At 28.9% G+C, this 13,460-nt stretch overlaps 3 protein-coding genes and 1 long non-coding RNA gene across 6 annotated transcripts; 3 read left to right on the plus strand and 1 right to left on the minus strand.

Moving 5' to 3' along the window:
* The first annotated feature begins 4 nt into the window (after positions 1–4).
* On the plus strand, positions 5–3,307 carry LOC113792045 (tRNA-queuosine alpha-mannosyltransferase). Its single transcript, XM_027341913.2, has 7 exons — positions 5–321; positions 459–1,532; positions 1,588–1,827; positions 1,900–2,012; positions 2,154–2,298; positions 2,464–2,534; positions 2,605–3,307. Exons 2-7 carry the CDS (start codon positions 961–963, stop codon positions 2,874–2,876), a joined length of 1,413 nt encoding a protein of 470 aa, XP_027197714.1. The 5' UTR covers positions 5–321; positions 459–960; the 3' UTR covers positions 2,877–3,307.
* A 300-nt stretch (positions 3,308–3,607) lies between these two features.
* On the minus strand, positions 3,608–8,105 carry LOC113792043 (uncharacterized). The gene is made up of 5 exons (XM_027341911.2): positions 7,989–8,105; positions 6,688–7,225; positions 5,272–6,629; positions 4,319–4,959; positions 3,608–4,171 (listed from the first exon to the last, which is right to left on the minus strand). The coding sequence occupies exons 2-5, from the start codon at positions 7,088–7,090 to the stop codon at positions 3,862–3,864; spliced, it is 2,712 nt and encodes a 903-aa protein (XP_027197712.2). The 5' UTR covers positions 7,091–7,225; positions 7,989–8,105; the 3' UTR covers positions 3,608–3,861.
* Positions 7,221–7,973, plus strand: LOC142645797 (uncharacterized). The gene is made up of 2 exons (XR_012846853.1): positions 7,221–7,460; positions 7,529–7,973. It is a non-coding gene; the product is annotated as an uncharacterized LOC142645797 (long non-coding RNA).
* Positions 8,106–10,918: 2,813 nt separating the features above from the next.
* Positions 10,919–13,382, plus strand: LOC113792117 (clathrin light chain-like). 3 transcript variants are annotated; one of them, XM_075823086.1, is made up of 6 exons: positions 10,919–11,392; positions 11,499–11,623; positions 11,693–11,962; positions 12,025–12,352; positions 12,639–12,650; positions 12,855–13,382. In XM_075823086.1, the coding sequence occupies exons 3-6, from the start codon at positions 11,779–11,781 to the stop codon at positions 13,075–13,077; spliced, it is 747 nt and encodes a 248-aa protein (XP_075679201.1). In that variant the 5' UTR covers positions 10,919–11,392; positions 11,499–11,623; positions 11,693–11,778; the 3' UTR covers positions 13,078–13,382. The 3 variants fall into 3 exon arrangements, with proteins under 3 accessions (XP_075679201.1, XP_075679202.1, XP_027197811.1); XM_075823087.1 differs by having other exon boundaries at positions 11,535–11,623; XM_027342010.2 differs by lacking the exon at positions 12,639–12,650 and having other exon boundaries at positions 10,924–11,623.
* Positions 13,383–13,460: the final 78 nt, after the last annotated feature.

Genomic DNA, 13,460 nt, shown 5'->3' on the forward strand with positions numbered 1-13,460 from the left:
AAAATAAAATCAATGGCTGATACATATGTGTATGCTAAACGATCGTTTGTTTTAAAATTTCCGAAATAAATCCATTCGGTTATTGTATCAAAAATTTCCTGAATAAAACAAAACAAAACCTAAAAATTTTTGCCTCGTTTTTTTCAACCAAATTCATGGCCTTCATCTTAAATGAATGAATGCATATGGTTTTGTTTTATTTGAAGGAAAAAAATTATAACAAAAAATTCTTAATCAACTGCAGTTGTTCGGCCGTTTCTAAATATAGTTTTTGTGCTTGTCATTTTTTTTTGCTAAAAATCGTTTATGATCAAATTCATGGTATGTAGTCATTAAACTTTGGCATCAAATCGATGCTTTTGTTTTTAATGTGTGTGTGTGTGGCTTTGTTGATATTAATATTATTTTTCTCTCCATCATTATCATTCTTTTCCTTATCCGTTTTTTTTAAATTCTAGATTCGATTCTTGTTTGAATCTCTTTGGAGCATTCGAACAAATCAGCCAACAAAACAAAGATGATACGTTAAGATATGTTTTTTCTTTGTTGTTCGTTTTTCGAATAAAACAGTGTGAGGATTTCTTTTTTTCTCACTATATTGTTTTTAAATGTTGTGTACGAAAATTATCATCTTTATCATCACAATAGTTGTTTTCATACAAATACGAACAAGAAGATTGAATGTCAATTTCGCAAACAATGATGATATGATCAAAAAAACAAAAACGATGATGATAGTGAATAGTAAATACAGATTTTCTTTGTCATTATCTCATCTGTTCTGTATTGAATTATAGTATCAAGTTCAAGTACGATTTTTTCTTTCGGCTTTTATTTTGTCTAATTCATCGTATACGACTTTGTTTGTGATTGACAGACAAATTAACCCGGATGTTTCAAACATTTTGATCATTGAGATTAAAATAGAAATTGTTGTTTTTTATTGTATATCCAGAAAAAATGACCAATAAAAAACAACAGCCATCATTAATGATTGAACGAAGAATTCTTATAATTGAACCATTTTATAGTGGATCACATAAACGATTCATTGAAACATTGCTTCCATTATCTGTAGACTATGATTCAGTGTTGGCCCATACATTGCCTCATAATAATCCTATTAAACAAATAAATAATGATAAAAATCCACAACAATCGAATCATTCAACATCGAAAGTATGTGCAAATTCATCAATGAATAAACCATCAAAACTTCCAACAGGATCACAATCATCAAAATGGCCACGTTTCAAATTCACATTAGTCGAAATGACGGGTAAAAAATGGCATTGGCGATCAAGAACCAGTGCTTTATATTTGTCCCGTGTAATTATCAATAATGCTGATCAACATTTTGATGTCTTATTCACATCATCTATTTTAAATCTTGCCGAATTAATTGCTCTACGGCCGGACATTGCTCGCATTTCTTACAAAATTATTTATTTTCATGAAAATCAATTAGCATATCCAATACAACATCATAAGGAACGAGATTTTCAATATGGTTATAATCAAATACTTTCAAGGTATGTATTCAGATCATCATTTGCTTATAATAAAATCTACGGATCTAATTAACAGTTTGGTTGCCGATAAGATTGTGTTCAATTCAAAATATAATCGTACATCATTCATTGGAAATATACGAACATTTTTAAAAATGATGCCCGATTATCGTCCACCAGATATCGATCAAATGATTTACAGTATTGAACAAAAATCTCGTATACTTTATTATCCGATTCGTTTCAATAACATACCATTGATGCATGCACAGCGTCGTGAGAAAAAAATTTTGCATATCATTTGGCCACATCGATGGTATTATGCATAATGGAAAAAAATTTTAATTTTTCTCACAAAATAATTCTTATTTTTTATATGATTATTAAGGGAGCATGATAAAAATCCGGAAGCATTTTTTAACATTCTGTTTCGATTGAAAGAAGAACGACAAATACCATTTAAATTATCGGTTCTTGGTGAAAATTATTCGGAGATACCAAGTTAGTATAACTTTTGTATTATTACATTCATTCATAAATCTTTCAATTTAATCGAAATTAATTGAATAATCGTGAGAAATTTTTGAATTGAATTGATCCTGTTATTGATTTAATATTAATCTTGACATTTGATTTGAACAGAGATATTTGTTGAAGCTAAAACACGTTTAGCCGAACAGATTGTACATTGGGGTTATGTTGAATCCAATCAAGATTATTACGATGTATTGGCCAGCGGTAATTGTTGCATATCGACTGCGTTACATGAATTTTTCGGTGTCTCAATGTTAGTATTTATTTTCATACAGGAAAAAAAATTGATCGTCGTTCAATCACGAATGTCGGTCAATGTCCATTTGGTAGTCATTTTGATTTTGATTGAATAAAATAGATAGTAGTAACAGTTTTATCAATTGATCATATGATTTTATTTTTGTTTCATTGTTATTAGGCTTGAGGCTGCCTACTGTGGTTGTTATCCATTATGTCCATCACGTCTAGTATATCCAGAAATATTTCCAGGTAAGCAAGCAAACGAACACAAAACCAAGGTTTTTATCATCTAATTGAATTTATCCGTTTTGAATAATAGCCCAATACATCTATGAATCAGATGAACAACTTTTATCAAAATTAGAAGAATTTGGCCGACAACCGGATAAGATTCCCTTACCATTGGATATTGCATATGATGTATTTGATTGGATCTATTGTCAAGATGAATATCGTTCATTATTTACGAAAATCAATCATAAAGATGATGGTGGCAGTGATCGTTCAACACCACAACATTCACCAACACAACCAGCATTGATATCAACATTAACATCAAAATTTAAATCATCGGTTTTGAATCATAAATGAATGAATAGATTATTTTATTTAACTGCCTAAAAAATCTATAATAATTCAAGCACCTCACATTGTTTATTTAATTTAAAAAATGGAACATCACCATGAATAAGCACCAATTTATCATTATTATTCAGATTGTTTTACATAACTATTCATCAATGTTGTTTGCCGTTTGTTTTCTAGCCCATATAATATGTTTGCAAATTCAAATTGTGTTCACACTAATTCCCCCTCCCCATTCACCTGACACAAACACACCCACACCCAATTATCCAATGTTTGCGAGCTTTTAACTTTGATGTCTCTTATCTTTTATTTAAGGTTTTTTTCCTTGAATCTACCTACACAGAAAAAATGGCAATTATTTTGCAATAATTATATATCAATGTTATTGTTGTGATTTGATCGAAAATAAAAATAAAATTGTTTTCTCAATCCTATATTATCCATTAATGATCCATTGAACAGATTATTAGAAAGAAAAGAAACCAGGTTTTTTTCAATGATAATGATGATTACCGACTGATCAACACTAAATGACTGAATGATGATGGCGCCCAATGGCTACAAAAACATTTTTTTTAAATTTTCCATTAATAATTAGATTAAATCTCAACAATCCTTAATATCGTCCATCATGATCATGATCAAACAGAGAAGGAGAAAAAATGTTGCATTTTTTAGGTCAATTTTGATGATGATTATCATCGCCATCAATATGTGTGATGATGAATCAACAATTTCAACAACGAAAAACAAGAAAAATTTATAATTAGAAAATAATAAAAATATTGCTATTCATTTCAATCGATGAATCAATTACAATAACAGCATCATTAGCATTAATGGTGGGGTAGTAGTTAGTATATAGATATTTAGTAGACATTTATTTGGATTTTACAGAAATCGCACATCAATCACATCACCGCGATTGCATTTGTTTGAAAAATTATTAGAAAGACTAGTTTGATCGTTGATTTTTTTTTTCATTCATTCAATAACAATCATCTTGCCATGAATTATCTTCCAATCCATTACAACTATTAATCTTGAAACCTCTTGGTGGTTGATGATGTGCAGTGGTGGTTAATATTGTGCGATTCAATTGTTGTTGTTGTGGCTGTTGACATGGATTTATTGATTTACCTGTGTTCACCATTGGCGTTACCAAAACGTGTGTTGATTCCATGCAATTGTTGAATGTTCGGTTGTCTATTATTTGATTTGGCATTTGTTCGAAATTGTTGATTAAATTTGGCCGTTGTAATGGTTCCTTGCTGTTTCCATAGACTGGGATGCTTAATCTATTGTTGTTAGAAAAAAAATATTAAAACATAAAAATTTCTATTAACTCAAATGATTATATCAAAATATCATAATACTGAGATGAGTGTGATTGTAGCGGAAAAGCAAAGATGTTAAAAAGAGGAAACAAAAATTAAGCGCATCACCTATTAGCCATTGTTGGTGCAGTGATGACAAAATTGTTGCCGTTATTAAATGTTGAAGATGATGATAATGGATTTTTCATCAACCCAGGTATCCGTGATGATGTAACGATGTTTTTATCACCATTGTTGATGTCGTTGTTGTTAGTATGATCAGAACAAATATGATTATTATTATGGTTAGAACCTTCACTGAATATAAATGATGAGCGATGTGGAATAGTGGATTCGCTGACTATAATCGATGATTGTTTAGAATGTGAAGATTTCGAATTTCGTGACAATAATGGTGATGACGATCGATGATGATGATTTACATTATTATCTACCTCCCGTTGATTTTGATTACCACTTGATGCATTCAAAAAATGATTCACATTCAAATTTGAATTACAATGATTATTTGTTTGTTGATGATTCCTAACTGGTTTTTGATTTGAATATTGTTGTCCATCAAACATTGTTGTAATGGTCATCAATGTCACTGATGATGATGATGAGGACGGCCGATTAGTTACACGAAATGTAGACTTTCGATCCAATCCCATTCCTAATCGTTGTTGTTGAACATCATTACCATTCAAATCTTGTTGTTGTTGTTGTTGCTGCTGCTGTTGACCATCATCATCATTGCTCATCTCAATCTTATCAATATTTAAATTCGTGCGCCACACATATTTAGATGCAAATTTTTCAGAGAGAAATGAGAAAACAATGGCAAGGTAAAGGGAATAGGATACAGACAAACACACAAAGTTATAACAGGAAGCAAGAGTATTAAAAGAGAATTTTTAATTAGTGCTTTTCACAAGAATAGAAGTAAAAACAGAAGAAAAACCAAATATATCCATTCATGTTATAATGTATTAGGAATTCATAATTATCATGCATTAAGAAAAATCCCATGCAAACATAGATCATAAATGTAAATCATTTTGCCTTTAACCAAAACATACCTGGCTAACAGCGCGTGGAATTTGAAATGGATTTGATTGTTGTTGAAAATGATGATTCTGAAGTAGTTGTTGATCACGTATCGAACCCATACTACCAAAGCTATTGGTAGATCTTATGGCAGTGGTTCCGTTTCCAGGAATACCACTGCTACGAATATTTACCAATGATGGTTGGGATGAAACACCATTTGCGGTTGGACGTGCAATTCGTGATATTCGACTACCATTAGTAGCAGAGATTGCTATTCCAGTAGGACCCATTAGGCGACTCTGAAATTTCGGTGCATTGATCACCTGTATCTGTGATAGTCGAGGTTTCGACTTTATGCTATGAACCGATAATGGTGCTGAGCCATTTGTTGTACGTTTTTGTGCATCTAATAGATTAGGTTCACTACGGCCCCCAGACATTGTTGATGATCTCAGAGATAATGTTGAACAGTCAGAATTAAGCAGATCATCATTAGATGAGACCAGATTTACTTGTTTCATTGATTGTCGCGTTTTGCTTATAGTTCGATCATTTATATTATTCATTTTATTGTTGTTGATCTGTCCTTGACTTGCTTCACGTCTCAATAACAAAGTACGAGTATTATTTCTAGAAATTGTGGGAAAATTCCTATCAGATGTATCTGATGTTTGGTTATAACTGTCAACAATATTCCTATAATTCTCATCATTACTATCCTCGATAAGATTCGATTGCTCCGTGTTCATTTCAAACGTACGATTCAATGTTGGTCTTTTTAAATCATTGTTGTCGGTAAGACCACTATCAGATGAAAGGCCAAATTCTTCGACCAAATCATCCGAAGTTATCATTAAATTATTGGCCTGATTTAGATCACTACTGTTATCCGTTTCGGATGTTGAAGTATTGCCAGGATCACATTCTAAACGTTGTTGTATATTTGAATGATTACGACCAACAATATCCAAAGTAACATTCAATATACGACGATTTGTCTTTGTTATCGTATTTGTATTAATCGGCAGATGATTATCAATCATGGTAGGAGTAGTAGAAACATTTGATGTAATTATTTGTCCATTACTATCAGAACTTGTTTCTGTGGAAGATTCGGTAAATTTCAGCTTTGATTCGATTAGACCAAACGTTCGATTTAATTCACGATTATTATTATTATTGTTATTGAGAAATGGGCGTGAAATCGTTCCTTTTGTTATAGTACCATAACGTACAGTATTATCATTGTTCATCGATGATGAATTGGTAGGAGTATTGAATTGATTATCATTAAAATTATTATTTTCAATCTTTCGTTTTGTTATGGTTGCCGTACGTGATACGGACGATGATTTTGTAAGATAATCAAAACGATTATAGCCATTTACTAATCATGAATGAAAATTCAAATAATTAATTTAATATTGAAAGGTAAAAAAACATACTTGGAGTCAAATGGCTTCTAGAAGAATCTGAAGAAGATAATGCTGAATTCTGGCGAAAATGATGAAGATTACTATTGCTGTCAATGGAAACATGAAAATATTTTTTATATTCATCATCAGATTTTATCTGTATATAGCCATTAATCCATTCGAGTACAATATCATAGGAAAAATTTGTTTCAGGATTATATTCCTTATCATTTAATAGCCAATATTCTTGTCGACAAATGTATTTGAATTCCGGTGCATTCAAATCAAGTATACCTAAATCTTCTTCAATATCGCTGGATAATAATGAAAGACGACCAGATGGTGATGTTTTCGTAATCGTTCCACGATGATTTACAATCATCGATGATGATGATGATGATGCCGTTTTAATAAACGGTGATAATGTAGCCATAATTCATTAAATTAGAATTATTGAAAATGCAAAGAAAAAACTATATATGATGGCAGTATTTAATTTTAAAAATGCTAATAAGTAGAAACGAAATGATTTGGTTGGACGGATGATATTTTGTTATCGCAATACACACTAAACATAACAAACAAACAAAAACAAATAAAACAAAATTTTTGAAAAAAAAATTTTTTTTTGTGAAAAAAACAAACAAAATTCATAAATTGTTGCAATCCATCGTTGCTATCGTTGAGTGTGACGATGATATTTGTTTACCTTTTTTTTCGTAAAACTTTTTTTTTCGGAACAGATCAAAAAAATTTTTTCTCGATATTTACTATGAATGACCAAATTTGGACATATAGTTATCGTAGGTTTCAATAAATGATCCTTTTTTTGAAAATTTTTTAATAGATTTTTTTTTCTGTTTCCAAAAAGAAATGTAGATATTCTCTGTCTTTTATGATATTGAATTTCGTTTGTCTGCTTACTGTGGCAATGTGTGACAATGAATAACGATGAATAGCGAATTAATATAAAAATAGAAGAAAATCTAGACAATCATCAATCAAACAAAAAAGGCACAAGGACAATATTAATAAAAAAAATCAAAGCTCATAATGTTCAAGTCGATTCAATGAAATTTTTCGATGATGTTGATGACCACCACCTGATGAATGACAGACACACGTTTGATAAAAATAAAAAAAAATGAAAACAAATTCTTGTATTGCAACATTGAATTTTATGACTCATTTGATTGATTTCATAATATTAATCAATTTTCTTCTGTGATTACTGGCGATGATTGATGTTTTCCAAAAGTTTGTCGATTGTTTTCGTTATGAAATATCACATCATCTGTATACAAACACTGTTTAAATGAATAACTTTTTACCTTAGACGTTGTCGTCGTTGTTGTTGATGTTATCGTTTTCGTCGTCGTCGTCGTCGAACATTAAAAAAACGACGCAACCACAAATATTGATGATGATGGAAAAAAGAGAAATATGTGAGGATAGCCACCACCTTTTTTTCACAAACAAAAAAAAAGTTGTTGATATCTTTTTTCAAAAAAAAACATAATTCCACATATACTCTTGCCACTACTACGTCTCTTCATTCTATTAAAAGGATACCATATTTTCACGGATATTTTGACAAAAAATTCTTTGGATTTTTTATTTGAGAATTTTTTTTCGGTTCATTATAATTCTATCGATATAATGATAAATTCTTTTGAAGAATATAAAATCTCGCGAGAATATGGTAATGATCCTAGCATAAGAACGTTTTTTTTCATATGTATCTCCTATTGTCATACGATTTCACTTGTTTGAATCTAAAAAGTTTTTGAATTCTGTGCTTCATTTTCAAACAATTTCAAAGGCGTAACCCATGAATATTTCTTTTCTTGTTTTTGTTTTTTTTTTGACATTCAAAATTCTCAATCAACCAATGATAATAATATCATTTGTTGATTGTGTTCATATCAACAACAAAAAAATTAAGAAAAAAACGTAATAAGATTTTTTTTCTTCCATATAAAAACGATTATCCCTAGTTAAATTATTTGAATAGATAGAATAGATAGATAAGGATTTTTTTTCCTTTTCATCTAATAATGTGTTATTTTATGATAATGATTATTATAGCCATAAATATATTTAATAGTCTTGGAATAATAAAGAAATTGGAATGAGAAAGAAAGAACAACTAACGCTTATTCTCATCCGATTAAATTTATTTTTAACGACCAACCACAAAAAAATTATTTGGATTTTTTTTCAACTATAAAATTATATCCGTTGTTGAATGAAAATACCCTTTTTTTTGTATGGACAAAAAATTTATTATTCATTCGGTCAATTGTTATCGTATAAAAATAAAGAAGAGATTATATTTTTCAACCAATTTTCCTTATACAATGATTATTATCATCATCGTTAGCATTATCGATTATGATTATGATGATGACATCCCGAATTTCAGATTTTCCGACAAAAGAAAAAATGATGCTAACATAATAATGAAACATCAAAAACATCGTTCATAGAATTAGATTCATCACGCCATAATCATTATTATCATCATAATCAGTATGGTTATATTCAATGTCACATGTTCTATTTTATGGTGTTTCAGTTTTTCATATTTTTTGTTGATGTGAAAAAAAACATTTTTGAAATGTCACAATTCTATGAAATGTTATTCAGTCATAATTAAGGTCAATAATAAATGACCTTTTTTTTGGAGGTATTGCAGAAAATGTAAATTTAGGTTTTTTCACCATGTTTTGAATTCTTTGAATTCTTTTTCAGATTACTAATAGTTAAGTGGTAAACCTTTAATTATAGATGATTATCCGAATGAACAAATAAATCATTAATCATGATAAAGATAAAGCGAAAATTTTTGAATGTTTCAATCACATCAACATCATTATTTAAGTGGATAAAGATATTTAACACATCATTTTGATCATTAATTTTTTTTCGTTTTAATTTTGTTGAAATGATTTTCAATTAGAAAATTTTATAGCGAAGATAATATTATTTTTTTCGGATTAAATCGGATGTTTAAAGGCGAAAAACCGATTATCACAATCGTTATGATAAATTGATTTTTTTCTCGTATAACAAATATAAGAAAACGAAAGCCAGATTGTTCAATGAATAACACTTTCTAACTATTGAAAGAAAAATGTATTGGAAAAAATCTTAAACAATTGAAATGATATCCGGAAATTGAACAAAAAAGATTTTCATTTTCCCATTGAATAAAGATGATGTGAATGAGAAGCAAAAAAAATTTTCTGACCGATCAATCAATCGATCTAATGGATTTAGAAATCCAAAAAAGACTTGGCCACATCAAATTGAAAATAAAATAAATGGATTGATTAAAAATCTAATCGATGATCGCCAACTAAGTGAATAATAATAAGTTTTTCTTTCTCATTGATTCGTTCAAAAGAAGCAAAATATAATTCATTGACCTCATCAATGAATTTTTTTTGGTTTTGTTTTTTAATTTCTGTATTTCTCAATAACAAACATGACATGACATAAACATGACAGAAAACAAACGAATAGGCCAAGAAAAAAAACGCAAATGAGCAACAAAAAAAACCAGATTTTTGATGTCTTCAAGAAAAATAGAATAAAATGAAATCATTTTTCTTTTCGGACAAAAAAAAATTGGAGATTTAGGTCGATTATTATATGTTTTGCCAAGTATAATGAATGAATGAATGAATGAAATTCACAAACTTCACAAAATTGTGGTTTGGGTTTATCATAATGTTTCCACTGAAAACTGACAAGGTTTACGATATATATAGAGTGAAATAAAAACCTGAAACCAAAATGAAAAGCAATGAAAAAACTAAGCGTAGAAAATAATAATAATAAAAAACTAATAACAACAAGATTGACAGCTAACCATATACCTATGATGATGAAATCTTTTTTTCCTTCATTTTCGGATCTTACAAGAATAATAATATACTTTAACAGTCATGTTTTTTGTTTCGGCTAAGAAAAAAAAATCTCATTGTTCGTCATCATTATCATCGAAAAACTTTATCGGGAAAAAAAAAACCAAATTTTTTTTTTCGTATCAATCCTGATGGCGCCGTCTATGGATTTGAAATTGAAAAAAAAAATTTTTGATTATGTCGTTTTTGAATATAACAACAAAATGAGTTAAAGTTTTGAGTTTGCGTATTTCAATCGTATCATCATCATCATCATCATCAATGTTATAATGTGAGCAACAACATACACATTATTATCAGAAGAAACTTTGAATGATTCTTTATTTTTTTCAATTCATTCAACATCATCATCATCATTGAATATTGCTGTTTAGTTGTCCTGTTGTCATTTTTTTTTGAAATTTTTTTCAACAATCGACCAAATTGTCAATTACAATCAGTAACAAAAAAAAATTACACATTCATTTCACTACATTACCAGTATATAAAACTCAATTCATTTTTTTTTAGTGTTCTGTCACTTTATCAATTCATAGTAACGCCTAGAATCTCATAGTAAAGCCGAAAAAAAGCCGCTAATGTTTTACATCATCAATCAATCATTCAAAATTCTGAATTGTACAAAAATTGTATTGTAAAATTATAGTCTTGAATTTTAAACTTCATCATCATCATTCATATTCAATTCATCAATATTCTTAGTGATCTGAGGATTTTTTTCTGAAAATTATAATATAAATTGATTGTAAAACACATTTGAGTAAATATTTAACCCAAATTGCGTTTCTCCTCTCACGATTGTTGTAAATATAATTTTATTAATAATCAAAAAGTTTTCGGATTTTTTTTTCACTTTTTGTTTTTGATATTGAATCATTGTTCATTTCTTTTTTTTCTTGTTCTGTTGAGTCATTGGAATCACAAAACACCTAACACTTTTATTAGCCCAGTGAAAATTTGCAAAAAAAAACAAACAAAAGTATTCATTTATATCCCTTGTTTATAATTATTATTAATCGATTCAAATCATAAAGGTAAGAGAATGAAATTTTTATCCATTTTTTATTGTTGATAAAAATATAACGCCCATTTTTTTAATTTAGATCATCATCATCATAATAGGTTTCGTTTTTTAAACAATTGTTTCGTATAAATCTATTTATTCAAAAAAAATCAATCATCAGCTAAAATGTCCGATTTAGAAATTACTGATTCTTCTGCTGTAACGGGATCAAATGATCTGGTAGCTGAATTTCTTGCACGTGAACAATCTGTTCTTGGTGAAATTGATGATGATTTTAATAAAGATGGTCAAATAACAGCAACATTACCATCATCAACAAATGATGATTTGTTTGATTCCGATGATATCAGTAAGTTTTTTTTTGATTGTTTTTTAATCTCGTTTTTATTATTTTGTTGAACATTCAAATAGAATTAAATGGCGATTTTAATGAATCGCAACCAGCTAATGGTGAAATTGATAATCTTTCTAATGGCATATTGGAAGTATCGTTAGAAAAATCAACAACTGGAAACAATGCCGATCCACCGCAATCAATGATGATGAATCAACCAATCATACCGGCTGAAGAACCAGAATCAATAAAAAGATGGCGTGAACAACATGTCAAAAATCTTGAACTTAAAGATCAAGAAGAGAAGGAAAAAATTGAAGAACTTAGAAAACAGGCTAAAAAAGAATTAGAAGAATGGTATAAAAGATATCATGAAGAAGTGGAAAAAACTAAAAAACAGAATAGGTATGTTCTATTTTTTTGTCATAGATATTCATTCTTGAAACAAATAATGTTTTCCACTAACTTTGTTATTTGTTTATAAATTGATGATAATTTCCAACTAAAAAAATCAAACAAAATCTTTTTCTTCTATTTCATCCATTTTCTTCTCATTCTATTTCGATTAATCCAAACATTAAAAACTGATTTCCATCATTATTGGGGTTATTTTTTCATTTTTCTACTATCAAACACAACTTTAAACTAACTTTTTTTTGTAAACAAAAAACTAAAATGATTATTATTCTAGAGAAAATAGCAAGTAAGTTTAATTGCTAAATTTTTTTAATGTCGAAAATTTTGCTTGCACATCCATTATTTGTCCATTTTCCTTTATGATTTCTATTTATTTTTATTCCTTATTTTGTATTTGCATGAGCTTTTTTACCTGAAAAGTTTGAATTTTAATTAACTAATGAATTCTATTTTTTTTACTGTGTGTGTGTGGCATTTGCAAAAATTTTAGAGCTGCCGAAAAAGAATGGATAGCTGAACGTGACAATGAACAACCGGCTAGCAATGGTCAAGCATGGGAAAAGATTAATCGAATGTGTGATTTTAATCCTAAAACATCACGAAATACACGTGATACATCGCGTATGCGTTCAATATTGTTACAGCTAAAACAGAATCCACCGGCATCTTCATCATCGATGAGTGGTCTTCTAGGTGGTCAAAGTGCATCATAATTTATAGAAAAAAGAGAAAACACCCTGTATTGTGTCTATATATTGTCATTAGAACAATCCCGGCTATTTATAATAAGAATCGTTTTCCAACTTTGAAGCAATTTTTTCCAGAAAAAAGGTGGACATCTATATTTTCATTTTGTCATCGAATTTTTCAAAAATTACATTTAAAAAAATAAACTACATTAAACATTACCATAAATTTTTTTAATGAAAAAGATTTCTTTTTAAAAAATTCAATCAGAAAATAAAACGATGACACACTAATATTAAATGAATAATAAATGCGATAATTTACGATCGGATTCTAAGTCTAGATTCCAAAAATAAAATGTTTTATAACAAAAGAAACTTCATCATTATAGCCTTTACAATTTATAATG

The sequence above is a fragment of the Dermatophagoides pteronyssinus genome, unplaced genomic scaffold (genome assembly GCF_027571235.1).
Source record: "Dermatophagoides pteronyssinus isolate colony J.1.1.1.1 unplaced genomic scaffold, Derpt_VIB-CSIC_2022.12 sq0023, whole genome shotgun sequence".
Taxonomy (NCBI): Eukaryota; Metazoa; Arthropoda; class Arachnida; order Sarcoptiformes; family Pyroglyphidae; genus Dermatophagoides; species Dermatophagoides pteronyssinus.

Bases quoted from the DNA above. Each gene is read 5' to 3' on its own strand.
- LOC113792043 (XM_027341911.2), bottom strand. From the start codon at position 7,090: ATGGCTACATTATCACCGTTTATTAAAACGGCATCATCATCATCATCA. The intron at 6,630-6,687 runs GTATGTTTTTTT...ATTCATGATTAG, and splicing joins TAGAAGCCATTTGACTCCAA to TAAATGGCTATAATCGTTTT. The intron at 4,960-5,271 runs GTATGTTTTGGT...AATATTGATAAG, and splicing joins TTCCACGCGCTGTTAGCCAG to ATTGAGATGAGCAATGATGA.
- LOC113792045 (XM_027341913.2), top strand. From the start codon at position 961: ATGACCAATAAAAAACAACAGCCATCATTAATGATTGAACGAAGAATT. The intron at 2,013-2,153 runs GTTAGTATAACT...TGATTTGAACAG, and splicing joins AAATTATTCGGAGATACCAA to AGATATTTGTTGAAGCTAAA. The intron at 2,535-2,604 runs GTAAGCAAGCAA...TTTGAATAATAG, and splicing joins ATATCCAGAAATATTTCCAG to CCCAATACATCTATGAATCA.
- LOC113792117 (XM_075823086.1), top strand. From the start codon at position 11,779: ATGTCCGATTTAGAAATTACTGATTCTTCTGCTGTAACGGGATCAAAT. The intron at 11,963-12,024 runs GTAAGTTTTTTT...ACATTCAAATAG, and splicing joins GTTTGATTCCGATGATATCA to AATTAAATGGCGATTTTAAT.